General features: G+C 41.4%; 1 protein-coding gene across 1 annotated transcript in view; it reads left to right on the top strand.

The window, feature by feature from the left end:
- The window catches only part of LOC134806387 (periodic tryptophan protein 2 homolog), a 40,330-nt gene extending 24,621 nt beyond the window's left edge, over positions 1 to 15,709 (top strand). Inside the window, exons 16-19 of the mRNA XM_063779638.1 lie at positions 115 to 224; positions 3,318 to 3,466; positions 5,020 to 5,224; positions 15,558 to 15,709. Of these exons, the coding sequence (XP_063635708.1) occupies positions 115 to 224; positions 3,318 to 3,466; positions 5,020 to 5,224; positions 15,558 to 15,690 (597 nt within the window). The 3' untranslated portion in view covers positions 15,691 to 15,709. The remainder of the gene's footprint in view (positions 1 to 114; positions 225 to 3,317; positions 3,467 to 5,019; positions 5,225 to 15,557) is intronic.

Raw genomic sequence — 15,709 nt, 5'->3', positions numbered from 1 at the left:
GGGTGGAAAACTCCTCCTTTCGGCAAGTATAACGGCAAAGAAATATTACAACTGACGTATTATCAAAATGTTATATTGTATTGTAAATATATTGTTTTATTGTATTTTTCATAGGTACGCGTCCACTGCCTGCGTTTCTCGCCTACTGGCGAGAGCTTCGCTTGCGCGGCCACTGAGGGCTTATACCTGTACAGTCAGAATGCCGGCATTGATGGGACTTTCAGGTTAAAAATCTAATATTTCTACTCATCCTTAAATTGTATTCATCCTTACTTGTCCTATCATGTAAACAAACACTTTTCAAAGACATTATCTCTGGAATTACACAATAATCATAACTCAAAATGTTGTTGTATTGTAAGAAACTCACAAAGTATTGAAATCTAGAGTCGGCCAAAGGTATGGCACCATCGCTCGAAAAGATGGCACCATACCTTTGGCCTATCGTCGAGTAGATGGCGATACTTTTTGACATTTAACAAATTTTACACATATCAGTGAAAAAATAAGGATCAAAATGGCGTTCTAAAAGTGTTAATCATTTGTGTCGAAAGATGGCAGTAAATGCACTGACTACATAATTTACTTTGACAATATTCCTCTATTTCAAATTCTCTTTGGTAGCCGCCGTGCAGGTCAGGATCTCGACGACTCAAATAAAAAGCTTCGATTTGAAGTAAACTATTATAATCTTTCCAAAGTTACTGGTTTACAAGGGTTCCTTGACTAACGGTTAGATGTAGAAGTGGTCATACGATTTCGTCGGCAGAATTGGTGAGAAACTAGCGGGCTATCCCACTGGGAGTCGCGCGTTCTGGTCGCTCGCCAAAGCTGCCGAGGGAAATTTTTATCAGTCGTCTTTACCACCACTGCGGAAAGCTGATGGTGATCTGGCCCACAGTGCAAAAGAGAAAGCCGATCTTCTTGGTACTCTCTTTGCCTCGAACTCGACCCTGAACGACGACGGTAGCGCCGTGCCGCCCACCATCCCGCGGTGCGTATACTCCATGCCAGAAATCTCATTCACGCAGAGGGATATTCGGCGGGAGTTGCTATCCCTGAACGTCCATAAGTCGAGCGGGCCAGACGGCATACCAGCTCTTGTACTTAAGCAGTGTGCTCCTGAATTATGTCCCGTGTTAGTGCGTCTTTTCACACTCTCTACCGACAAACGGCATGTTCCATCTTCGTGGAAGACGGCCCTTGTACACCCTGTGCCTAAAAAGGGTGACAGATCGGACCCATCGAATTACAGGCCTATCGCTATTACCTAAGGCATATCTAAGGTCATGGAGCGTATAATTAACGCAAAGCTCCTGAGATACCTAGAAGAACACGATCTGATCAGCGACCGCCAATATGGTTTTCGCCACGGTCGCTCGACTGGTGATCTTCTAGTGTATCTCACACACCGCTGGGCTTCGGCCATTGAGAGTCAAGGTGAGGCATTGGCAGTTAGCCTAGATATAGCGAAGGCGTTCGATCGGGTCTGGCATCGGGGTCTCCTGTCGAAGTTACCATCTTATGGATTGCCGGAGGGACTATGCAAATGGATCGCTAGCTTTTTGTCCGGCAGACGCATACGAGCCGTAGTAGACGGAAGCTGCTCCGATAGCATGGACATTAACGCTGGCGTTCCGCAAGGTTCTGTGCTATGCCCTACGCTGTTTTTGCTGCACATCAACGACATGTTGTCTATCGATGATATTCATTGCTATGCAGACGACAGTACTGGGGATGCCTATTACACAGGTCGTGCCAATATCCCTCGTTCTGTGGTGCTTGAGAGTCGTGAAAAGCTTGTGTCAGACATTGAGAGCACTCTATCCAGAGTTTCGGTGTGGGGTCGGGACAATTTAGTGCGATTCAACCCCACCAATACACAAGTTTGCGCGTTCACCGCTAAGAAAACCCCATTTACTGTGGTCCCACAGTTCCAAGGCACAGCCCTTACCATGTCAGGGAGTATTGGGATCCTCGGTGTTGACATCTCTAGTGATGTCCAATTCCGCAGCCACCTGGAAGGTAAGGCTGCGCTGGCGTCCAAAAAACTCGGTGTGCTCAATAAAGCGAGGCGATACTTTACTCCGGGGCAAAGACTGCTGCATTATAAATCGCAAGTCAGACCCCATATGGAGTACTGCTGTCACCTTTGGGCAGGAGCACCTGGATGCCAGCTTGGACCCTTCGACTCAGTCCAAAGGCGCGCTGTGCGAATCGTCGATGATCCCAAACTCACAAGCGGTATTGAACCTTTAAGTCTAAGGAGAGACTTTGCCTCCTTGTGTATGTTCTACCGCTTGTACAATGGGCTGTGCTCTGAGGAACTATTTGACATGATGCCAACGGCCGCTTTCTATCACCGCACCGCTCGCCGTCGGCAGGGTGTTCATCCTCACACCCTGGAACCTAAATGGTCGCGTACTGTGTGATTTAAGAGGAATTTCCTCCCGCGGACGCTCCGGCTGTGGAATGAGCTCCCTTCCGAGGTTTTCCCGAGGGTCTACAGTATGGGGTTCTTCAAAAAAGGAGTGTACAGGTTTTTAAAAGGTCGGCAACGCGCATGTAACACCTCTGGAGTTGCAGGCGTCCATAGGCTACGGTGACTGCTTACCATCAGGCGGGCCGTATGCTTGTTTACCACCAATGTGGTAAAAAAAAAAAGTGGTGTGGTGATTGTATGGAGGCTGATGAAAGAGTGATTTGCATAATTTGAAAGTACAAAATGGTGGTTTAGATTTAGGTGCCTCTAATTGGCCGCGATACAGGGTATGTGGAGCGCTCCTATTGATGCTTTAGAAAAAGCTTCCAATACTAGCCGAGCCCGACGGCTGCGTTTAGCTACTACATTAGGTTTATACAAATAAAGGTTGCGTTCGCAACAGTAGCAGGTAGTGAGTTTTGGTTGTCACCTGATCTGACATTCCTAGACTTGTAAGGAACCATTAGATTCTTAATAGGGTATTTTCCTACTAGTCAAATGAGTTACTTTTTTAGAACTGTCAAAACGATTTGCTAATATGGAATTTATATGAAACATTACATCGTGACGTCACGGTCAACTCACCTACTTTTTACATTTCTGTCCGATTTATAAAATGGAACTTGTGTTTAAAAATAACTTCTATATGTGTTTTTCTAATAATTATCTGGTGCTCTATTTCATGCATGGTGTAAAATAATTTATTTTAAATACAGTATAATACCCTATTATTTATTACCCTTAAAACTTTTCTATGACAATAAAAATAGGAACAATTCAATATATAATTTTTTAAAGTATACTTTATCGCTATCTATTTTTCTCCTTCTCCTAGGCCATACCGATTGGAAGCCGACTCGACGCCAGGCGCGGTGAAACAGAAATTATCTGAGCGCTCTTGGGGCCCGGCCTTAGTGAGCGCACTGCAGCTCAACGAACATACCCTCATCAGGGAGTGCGTGGAGTCTGTGCCGAGCATAGATAGTAAGTTTACCTTTATACAGTCAGTAGCAGAAGATGCTAATCGGCCCAGGTGTTCAAAATGATCCTTGTAGGCCATATCGATTAGACGCCGACTCGACGCCAGGCGCGGTGAAACAGAAATTATCTGAGCGCTCTTGGGGCCCGGCCTTAGTGAGCGCACTGCAGCTCAACGAACATACCCTCATCAGGGAGTGCGTGGAGTCTGTGCCGAGCATAGATAGTAAGTTTACCTTTATACAGTCAGTAGCAGAAGATGCTAATCGGCCCAGGTGTTCAAAATGATCCTTGTAGGCCATATCGATTAGACGCCGACTCGACGCCAGGCGCGGTGAAACAGAAATTATCTGAGCGCTCTTGGGGCCCGGCCTTAGTGAGCGCACTGCAGCTCAACGAACATACCCTCATCAGGGAGTGCGTGGAGTCTGTGCCGAGTATAGATAGTAAGTTTACCTTTATACAGTCAGTAGCAGAAGATGCTAATCGGCCCAGGTGTTCAAAATGATTCTTGTAGGCCATATCGATTAGACGCCGACTCGACGCCAGGCGCGGTGAAACAGAAATTATCTGAGCGCTCGTGGGGTCCGGCCTTAGTGAGCGCACTGCAGCTCAACGAACACACCCTCATCAGGGAGTGCGTGGAGTCTGTGCCGAGCATAGATAGTAAGTTTACCTTTATACAGTTGGTAGCAGAAGATGCTAATCAGCCCAGGTGTTCAAAATGATCCTTCTAGGCCATATCGATTAGAAGCAGACTCGACGCCAGGCGCGGTGAAACAGAAATTACCTGAGCGCTCGTGGGGCCCGGCCTTAGTGAGCGCACTGCAACTCAACGAACATACCCTCATCAGGGAGTGCGTGGAGGCTGTGCCCAGCACAGATAGTAAGTTTACCTTTATACAGTCAGCAGCAGAAGTTGCGAAGCGGCCCAGGTGTTCAAAATGATCTTGACGCGACTTTATTGTTAAGAGAATAAGAGCGTGTCAAGGTAATTTTGAACACCTCGCCCGGCTTAGCAACTTCTGCTGCTGATTGTACACTAAAATAAATGTTATATCGTACGTTTCTTTATGTTTTGACACTTGGAAAGAGTTTACACCGCGAGTCTTATTAGTACTCTGACATTGGGGACCTTTTACGTTTCCAAATTAAATGTATTATTAACCATACAGACTATACATTTATTTTATATTGTAGTAATTATTTATTTTAAGATTATTATGATGTAATGTTTACTAATGTATGTAATGTATTAGCTGTTGTATTTATAAAGATTGCTACAGATGTAGTGCATAATTGTTTTCCATCGTATTTTCTCGGAAACGTTCGTATTTATCATGCTACTTCAGTCAACCTCAGTGCTTTTTGTGCCGAGACTGACTGAAATAGCAAGACACGTTCGTACGTTTCCGTGAAAATACAATGGAAAATAATTATGCACTACATATGTTACTGTAAATGTTGTATTCACTTGTAAAAGAGCCCTTGAGGCCTACTTGCAGAATAAATTTTTGAATTTTCCAAGTCAAAATTAATATGTACATTTTTGGCCACAGTCGAACTGACAGTGACGTCACTGGATGAGGATTACGCTCACCGCCTCACCTCCTCCATCGCCCACCTCATCGAGGAGAGTCCGCACCTCGAACACCTGCTGATATGGACCAAGTGTATTCTGACCCAGAAGAATAAATTCCCGCAAAGCGCTTTGCTGGCTCTTGAAAAGGCGCTCACGGTCAAGTACTCGCAGCTGAGCAAAATGTAAGTACATAGTGTTTTTAGGGTTCCGTACCTTAAAAGGAAAAACGGAACCCTTAAGGCCTGCGCAAACCAGCGGAGCGCAGCGCAGATCACCGAGGAGGATTAACGCCACGCAGCGCACACCGGCGAGGTAAAATCCCCCGCGATACCGCGAGCGCCCGCCAGCCCGGCGCTGGCGGCCGGCGCTGGCGGCCGGCGCACCAGGGAGCACTTCGGCGCAGGCCGGGGGATCCCGCGGCATGCCGCCGCGTGTACTCTATCAAAAAGGATTAGTGACTAGTGCGCACGAGTTCTCCCCCGTCGTCCCGGCGCTACCCCGGCGCACTCGGGAGGCCTCGGCGCATACCGGGGGATGCCGCGGCATGCCGCCGCCTACCGCCGCCTACCGCCGTGGTATCCTCTAACATGCTCCTCGATGCTGCGGAGTAACAATCCTCCGTGATGCTCCGAGGTCGGCCCCAAAGCATTTAAATTTATACCTGAAGGTAATTGAAATAGGGAAGAAAATACATTGATCATTTTAAAGTGATCTGCGCTGCGCTCCGCCGGTTTGCGCAGGCCTTTATAGGATCACTCGTGCGTTTGTCTGTCCGTCTGTCACAGCCCATTTTCTCCGAAACTACTGGACCAATTAAGTTGAAATTTGGTACACGTATGTAAGTTTGTGACCCAAAGACGGACATGTAACGTAAACAAATGAATTTTAAACATGGGAGCCACTTTTGGGGGGTAAATGAGAAAATTAAAAAATAACGTTTTTCAAACTATATCGTGTTACATATCAAATGAAAGAGCTCATTGTGAGAATTTCAAATATATTTTTTTTCAATTTTAGAATAAGGCAAATAAATGACCGGGGGATGGTCCCCCCTTTATCTCCGAAACTACTGGGTCTAAAATTTTGAAAAAAAATACACATAATAGGTCTATAGATGACAGGAAAATCTATTAGAAATATACAGTCAAGCGTGAGTCGGACTAATTACTTAGTTTTTGATCCGACCCCTACGGGTTTTTTAAAGGCAATTCACTCGCGTTTCTCATATAAAAAATACATTGTTAAAAATTGAGTAATGTACGGAACCCTTGGAACGCGAGTCCGACTCCCACTTGGCCGGTTTTTTTTATTTTTATTAGCCCGTTGTAGTGTCCCACTGCTGGGCAAACGCCTCTCCCCTTGATTTCCACAACTCCCGTTGTAGTGCTTTTTCCGGCCATAGTGTTATCACAGAATAAATAATTCATAGTACTAAATATCCTCGGCAATCGAAATAAAGATGGTTTGAAGAAGAGCCAAGTTAGATAATAGTTCACTCACTCGCCGACTGAACGATTATGAACCGTAATGCAAAGTTATAAAGTCTACTTCATCATTGATGCGGCGCGGAGAGTATCATCTTTTATGGATTTCGGGGGAACAAGGGATGTAACAGATCGTGTTACCGTAACACGATACCGATTATTGTACGAGCCCCGATGCAAATTAGTTCGTCTAGTTCCACACGACAATTTTATTTATTCTAATAAATTTTACACATGAACATAAAATGACCCTGTTTTGGGAACCATAATAGTAATAGTATGATCGTATAATAAAATTACATGAGATTTTTATTGCTGAAAAAATTAACTATTCAAAAACGTTGTCCAAATCATATTGTCCTCTCCTACCTGTCACTGCTGCATGCATGGACTCGAAAAAAAATTGTCAGTACATTGGCAGAGCCGTGTTGTTTTCCCTAGTAAAAGCCCTTTTCATATCTGTTATATTGCTATTCCTACCCGTCAAATAAATTTAAAAAAGTCGTATTTTTTTCTTTCAGTACAAACGGTATTTCTTGTACCTATTTGGATTTAGTTATTGTATAATATTACCAAATAAAATTAAACTACATTAGTATAAGCATTAAATATTAGTGATTTTAAACTAAAACATTTACAATACCAATAAAATAAAATAAAAATATTTTTTTGTACAAACGCGAGAACCTCAAAAAATGGTCTGACTAGACGAAAACATATGCATTGGGGCTCGTAATGTAATGGAGAATCGATGGAAATGATGTTTGTAACGCAACCTCTGGAACTGACCCGATATCGGGTTAGCGCAGAGCATAGATTTATGACGGTATTCATAAACGCGTTACTGGCCTGAATTAGCTATGAAATATGAATCGTTTGTCTTTATCTGTCATTTTGATTATGTATTTGTAAGAAAGGGATAAAACATAATTTAACTAAATCAGGCCCGTAAAGTTAGCGGGGAAGAGGAAAACCCAGACTTTTTGGAGCAAGTGAAAGAAAAAGTAGGGGTCGTGTCATATCAAAAAGTCAAAGAGCTGCCGCAAGATAGGGTAAGCTGGAAGATACTCCACCGACAAGAGAATAACTCTTAAGTTAATGATGATGAAAGTTTGTACATATATTATTTTTATATATTATTCTCTGCAGGAGGTTGTGGATGATACTTCCCAAAAAATCTGACCTTCATTCCGTTTTGCAAGACACGTAGCCTCCAAATTTAATTTTAAATTGCAAACTGTTTTTTTGGATCGAAGGCGTTAACAAATTAGTAATTAGAGTCCGACCACACTGAGTTTTCTTGCCAAGTGCTACGTCAAAAAAGTTGATACACTAACTTATTGATTAGAACGGAATTTAATAGTGTGAAAATTTGATTTCAAGTAATTCTAACTGGTAATGTCCGGACCGTATATATTATAGACTATCGACTGTAATATCTTCTGGAATAAATTAATTTAATTCATTTTTTCATTGGTATCGCATAGTTATCTACCAATGTACAGTTTGCGAAAAGTTATTAAAAAGTTTGAAAAGTTTTCGGTCAGAAGAAAAAAATCAGGAAAAATTTAACCGGAAACAAAGGAAACTTTCTATTTGGAAATTTCGATTACCATACAATTAATATGCGAAGTCGCTGGCCCAATATTACAGGGTTCTATGTTTCCCATTTATCGAACTGAAATTTGAACATTGTCATAGTGACATTAAGTCTCATTTCAACTATCTTGAAAATGATACATAGAACTTTGTAATATCAGCCAGCGAAGTATCCGAAACATATTCCATGTAGAAATATCTCAAATATGAAAACTTCCCAACGGCATAATACTCAGCATATCGGTATCGAAATTGTTACATTACTTCCAAACTATAAGCGAGTCAAGAATTTTCAGTCCCCTCTCACGCGTGTTGAAGTAAATGGCCCGTAAAATATAGGTCGACGCTAGATTTATGTTGCAAACGTGTCGATCCTGGATTACCCTATTACGTGGGTAAAGTGTATTAGATGACATGGTTTCCTTGAAACACAATAGGCTAGATGACAAATTTTCTAGAATTTGCTTTCTTTTCGAGATAACTTTTAAAATACGTAAATAAATAGGTAGTGATTCTGGATAATAGGGATGTGGACACATAATGTATGAATTGTAACGTAATCTAATACCTTTAAACGAGCAATTCTTGTTTGTTTATATACACCGTGTTTTTTTTTATTTCCGTGAATTTCAAGGGCGCATTCCTGAGCTCAAATCAAGTAACTTAAAACAAGTATGTAAGTTGAGAACAATGACACCGATATTCTAATTAACTCCATTTCGGAGATAATTAATAATTTATTTTTTTCCTATAAGGCCTCTACAAGCGTGTACGCTTGCCTTAGGGCCGGTTTACATATTGATTAGTGTTTAGAATGAGTTCATACATTTGCTACTAAACTTAAGTACAATCTCGGTCGATCGATGTTCGAAATGACATTGATATGTCACAGATTTCAATTGTTTGGATGGGTTAAATGTAATGACCGTGTTACAACAACGCTATATGCTACATTTAATTACTTTATAAACTTATTTTTTTTTAAATAGCAAAAAAAAATTATTTTTTTAAAGTTAACTATGCCATTTAGTTCTCTTAAACGTACTTAACCATACCCCGAAGTTAACGGAATTCAATAAAAACACGGTGTATTTCTTGGATCTCGGAAACGGCTCTAGATTACGATATAATTTGCTATATGTTCCCGGGGGCGATAAATCGATCTAGGTAGGTCTTATCTCTGGGAAAACGCGCATTTTTGAGTTTTTATCTGTTCTCCGAGCTAAGCTCGTCGGTCTCCCAGATATTTATTATAATCTGATAAATGGGTAGAAATTACCAAAGTAAATCTATCATAATAAAGTAAAAATTTCAAAATCAATAAAAGTCCACTCCCAATGAAAGCGAAATTAATGAAATCAAAAGGGAATTACGATTGGATCTTACATCTAAATATTATATTACGTACCGTTTCCCTACCTATCATCCTAATGGTAGGATTGATATATATCGAAGTAAGGCGTATCAAGTAATCAAGTTTCAAATAACTTAACTTCTACGAAAATACAAATACCCAATCACCCATTGGAAAGAAAATAAATCAACTGGTTGAATTGAAGTTTTGTTAAAGAATGAGCCGAATAAGGCCAGATTCTCTTCTATATATAGCGGAAAAGTTATTTCAACCACTATCCCTATGCTATATATTTGTGTCGTCATTATTTTTTGCTTGCCTTTCGTGTACGTGACTTTTTTGTTGACTTTAAGAATGAATCCGATTTATTCAAACAACGATTTGTTCTATATAAACCTACCAGTTTCTATCTGCGACTTCGTCTTTAAGTTATGATGATTTCCGTGATAAAAACTAACATATGTTCTGTCCTAAGATTAAAACTAGAATAAGAATAAGAATAGGAACTAGAAGAAACTATCTCCATCATTGACGTATAAAATCTCTGGACTGGCCTTACGGACAATAAGAATGGGGCCAGTACAGCGGTGTGACACCGCTACAACGCGATTGGTTGATGAGTTCGCATCACGCGCGCGATTGGTCGCAACTAGCTGCGTTAGGCTGCGCGATTGGCTCGAATTGGTGAGTCACACCGCTGAACTAGTACCATTTTTAGTGCCCGTAAGGCCAGTCCATAGATATAATACGTCAATGATCTCCATAGATACCAAATTTCATCGGTTCAGCCGGCCTAGCCAAAGTGACAATCGCTTGCGCTACGACAATGAAACGCTTTGTGTCTCTTTATCACGCTTCTATATTAGTGCAACAGTACCAGTTGCGTTTCGTTCGCTACGGAGCGTAAGTGATTGACATGTTGGCAACGCGGCCTGTAGTTTAAGTGTGACGACGTAACAGACAGACATACGGATAGACAGAGTTACATTTGCATTTATAATATTATAAAAATCGGGCAAGTGCGAGTCGGACTCGCGCACGAAGGGTTCCGTACCATACAAAAAAAAAGCAAAAAAAAAACGGTCACCCATCCAAGTACTGACCACTCCCGACGTTGCTTAACTTTGGTCAAAAATCACGTTTGTTGTATGGGAGCCCCATTTAAATCTTTATTTTATTCTGTTTTTAGTATTTGTTGTTATAGCGGCAACAGAAATACATCATCTGTGAAAATTTCAACTGTCTAGCTATCACGGTTCGTGAGATACAGCCTGGTGACAGACGGACGGACGGACGGACGGACGGACGGACGGACGGACGGACAGCGAAGTCTTAGTAATAGGGTCCCGTTTTACCCTTTGGGTACGGAACCCTAAAAAGTAGCATCTGCTCGCGGTTTCATCTACGTAGAACTAATACTTCCATATCCCACATCCATAGTAAATTCCACCCCTGTTTTCACAACCATAAGGACTCTCATTATTAATTTCAGTAAGAATTGACCTATGTCATTTCCTAGGATTCAAACTGTCTCCATACCAAATTTCATCTAAATACGTTCTGTAGTTTAAGCGTGAAGAGGTAATAGAAAGACAGAAAGAGTTACCTTATATTAAAACATTTCGTATAGGTATCGAAAGTTGTTTTGTTGTTAAACAGAAATTCGTTAAGGTAGTTTAGTTAAGTACCAAAGTTAGGTGCTAAACCTGTCTAAGTTGGGTACTTAATCTTGATTTATTATTCTTTGAAGAGCTTAATATTATAACAATAAGCTGTATTAATATAATTGTATCAGATAACAATAGTAGATTGTTAGCAAAGGAATGAAAAGCACCTATTTCCAACGAAATACGCCAATACTTGGATTTAGAATTGAGTGCCTTTCACCCGAGTTAAACCTTTACTTTTTACTTCAAATACGAGGAAAGTAAAATACAAGTGAAGGGTACACGGAAAGAACATGTCTAGTATTTTTTTTTTAAACCGGCCAAGTGCGAGTCGGACTCGCGCACGAAGGGTTCCGTACCATTACGCAAAAAACGGCAAAAAAATCACGTTTGTTGTATGGGAGCCCCACTTAAATATTTATTTAATTCTGTTAAGTATTTGCTGTTATAGCGGCAACAGAAATACATCATCTGTGAAAATTTCAACTGCTATCACGATACATGATATACGGCCTGGTGACAGATAGACCGACATACAGACGGACAGACAGACAGACGGACAGCGGTGTCTTAGTAATAGGGTCCCATTTTTACCTTTTGGGTACGGAGCCCTAGCCCTAGCTGTGGCAAATTCTCTTACGAATGGGCGCTCCAAAACATCTCGTTCATATATTAAGAGCGCTCTATGAAAACAACTCCGCGTCAGTAAAAGTGGACAATACTATGTCAAAACCACTTCACCCTTCGGCTGGGGTTCGTCAAGGGCGTATACTATCACCCTTGTTATTTAACATATGTATTGAGCACATAATGAGGATAGCTCTTGAAGGCTGGACGGATGGTATATCTAATCTACGTTACGCTGACGATACCACACTCCTAGCAACAAGCGAACATCTTATAGCAGCACTATTGCGTCGCGTTGAAACAGCGTCAGTCTCGAATTCGGTTTGAGGATCAACCGACTGAAAACCAAGATGATGGTTGTGAACCGTAACATCGTAAAGAAACCAGAAGGATTGGAAACTGTGAAGTTGTATCATCATACATATACTTGGGGTCATTGATCTCAGACAGCGGAGGCTCCGAAGATGAAATCAAGCGACGCATAGCCATTACTAGGTCTACAATGGAGAAACTCTGCAAGATATGGAGAGACTGTAACATCACAAAGGCAACGAAGACTCGCCTCGTAAGATCTCTCGTTTTCCCAGTGTTGCTTTACGGTGCTGAAACGTGGACAGTAAGAGAGAGTGAACGAAAACGCATTGATGCTTTGGAAATGTGGAAGAAGGATGCTGCGGATATCATGGACTCAGCGTCGCACTAATATATCCATTCTCCAGGAGCTCAAGGTTACACAAAGACTTTCGGCAATCGTTCACTCTCGTATCCTTAGCTACTTCGGTCACGTTACGCGCAGGGAAGACGACGCCATGGAGAGGCTAGTAGTTCAGGGCAGAGTGGATGGCACAAGACCCAGGGCCTTCAATGCGATGGACCGACCAAGTTAAAGCTCTCACCGGGTCACCATTCAATCTGTGCGTGCGGAATGCAATAAATGGAGAAGCATAGCGGGAAACAACAAAAAAGGCCGTATAACGACCTCAATGACCACGACTGTTCTGACAAGAGTATCCGACTAAGAGGAAGAAGAAGACGGAACCCTAAAAATAAGATTTTAATTTCAAAATGTAGATTTCTCAATTAATTATCAGCTACAGTTTCTGTTACCTCTGTAATCATAAATATTACTTTTTTTCTCACTTTAAAAACACCTATACATAAAAATAGTATGGTTAATTATATACATCGTTCCGTTCAAACCGCGATAACTGAAAATGTTGTCAGAGTGACTAGACATGTTCTTTCCGTGTACAGTAAGCAGCAGAAGTTGCTAAACGGGCGAGGTGTTCAAAATTACCTTGACACGCTCTTATTCTCTTAACAATAAAGTCGCGTCAAGATCATTTTGAACACCTCGCCCGCTTAGCAACCTGCTGACTGTACCCTTCAAGTGTATATTACTTGTATTTGTGTATTTCTTGAAAATACTTTCAATTAATAACTTAGGTCAAAGCATAGGCTAGGAATCCTCTAGGCGGAGTTTAGAGCAATTATTTCATGAAACCGATGCTGCTAAAAATACGGGGATGCGGGGGACGAGGTGAGCGAGGTCCCGTGCCGTGATTGGTCCGTTCAAAGACACGGACGTCACACAAAGACACTTTTGACTCGTAAATGGAGTAAAACTACCGTATTTAGGAGGGGGTAGAGCTACTATGCTCAGTCTGGAGGATGTCTTGTCTGTGGGTAAAAGGATCATTAAATTATCCCAATTATCACCCTCAGAGATGACAGACACAGTATCTCATATCGGGCACTATCTAGATGTAGATACTCCTATCATTTGATTGATCGAACACGCTATCACTATGTGTTCAAGGTTGAGACATTACCCAATGACTTAACTGGCCGATTTGTGTGACTTTTGATTATATAAGGCATGATAAATGCAAAGAAGTACACTACAATCTGTGTAGGTAATCGTTTATAACGTGTACGTAATGTGAAACTGTAAATTTTGGACTTGAAAAAATCTGAGGGGCTACCGCGAAAACCGAAATTCGCAAATTGCGGGGATCTTACTCTTTTACTCCAATGAAGGCGTAATTAGAGTGACAGAGAAAAATGCCCGCAATTGACGATTTTCGGTATTGGCGGTAGCCCTACTGTACATAATGTCACAGAATAAATAATAGTACTACGTACAGAAGACTCACTCTCTAACAAAACGCGTCTGTTACGATCACCACAGATATGGCCGCTAGGTGGCGACAGCGCCACGCGCGGCTTATGGCTAGCCACCAAAATGGGTGTGGAACGGATGTACTTTTAGCTACATGTAGCAAAGCGACGAAATCGCGGAGTGAGTCACGCCTGATAATGTATAAAAAGGATATTAGGCAATTTATTTCTTTTCACGCCACTGTTCGGAAATGTGGCAATAGATGGTCATAAACCAAGCTGGAAAGTAGGCAATAGCTGTAGCACCTGAACCACCACTACTACAATGTTTCATTGTTATCATCATCTGTCATTGGTGACGGTTCGCTACAGCAATGAGCACAATTTAAAACATAAAAATCAATAAAAGGTCTTTTTTGGCGTAACTATTTCCTTCAAAAATAAAATTAGGTTATTTATAGGACCAATTTCTTATTTAAAAATAAAGAAATCTTAGAACCATTCGGTTCATTTTTTTTAACAACTATCCATTCAGTTCACGCTTAAGGCGTTTTTTACTTTTGTAGCTGTTTGTGTTTTTTTTTAGCAAAAACGCTTCTAAGTTTAGAGTCGGTTTGAAGCAAATAACAGAAAAACGCCTCTTAAAAGTGATAAAAAAAGTAAAAAAGGCGGGATCTGAAAATACTTACTGAATTGGATAGTGTAAATTGTGTTTGACTAAAAATACAAGAAACACGTATCTACGCTCGCCATCAAAATGAGTTCTTCTAGTGAAGAAAATGATATTCTTACGCTGACGCCTACCTAAATTCAAGAAACAGTACAGGCAGTGGCTAGTAATTTGCTACCATAGAAATCGCGGGCTAGTACTTATAATTATGCAAATGTTTTCTTATTTCCTCGCAGTAGTCGTGAAAAGCACTATGTAATGCCTCGGCCGGAAACGCTAAAGATGGACTCGTATTATTTGAGGGCCTCCACTAACGCGTCGGCCCTCAAACGACTCGTCCATCTTTTAGCGGTTTTCCGTCCTCTCCTACAATGTACTATTTAAGTTACGAACATACGTTTTTTGTTACTCAGAGGATGATTTTTAGGACATATTAATTAAGCTCTAATTGTTATATTTATTGTACACAAGGCCTACCGCGAACCACATTGGACGTGTTGTCTCCTTGTCACACTTACGTACGAATTCGAAAGTGCGACAGAGAGGCGGTTCGCGGCCCTCAGTTTAGTTCAGAATAGGGAATTCTATCATTCGACCAAATTTCGAATCAGACAAAAAAGAAAAGAAGACAACAAAATAAAAATTGACCGGCTTTTAAATAATTGGCCGTTCTACTTAGGGCCACTTGCACCATTCACTAACCCGGGGTTAACCGGTTAAACCTGTAGTTACCATGGCTATCAGTACAATTTAACACTGGGTAAACGGGGTCTTCAGGGGTCCGTTTATTAAAATAAAATGGCCATCGCAGTCCGTTTCTATTTCTACTTGAGTTTATTAAATAAGCAAATGTAATGTACAGCCCAAAATAGGTTGGCGATGGCGGTCCGGACCCGGACTGCGGTCCGCCATTTGATGACCCTTGGTTTAACCGCTTAACCCCGGGTTAGTGGGATGGTGCAAGGGGCGCTTAACCTCTTTAATTTGTTCCAGATGTGACTTCAACAAATACACAATTCGGTGTATTAAAACAGTGGGCGAAATCACAGCGAAACAAGAGGCTGAAATGGAAATAGATAACGAAGACAACTCCAGTGGCCGCGGGTCGCTCTCTGATTCTGATTAATTCATACATTTTTATAAGA

This window comes from Cydia splendana, chromosome 3, assembly GCF_910591565.1.
Source record: "Cydia splendana chromosome 3, ilCydSple1.2, whole genome shotgun sequence".
Lineage (NCBI taxonomy): Eukaryota > Metazoa > Arthropoda > Insecta > Lepidoptera > Tortricidae > Cydia > Cydia splendana.
This window is presented reverse-complemented; position numbering and strand designations above follow the sequence as displayed.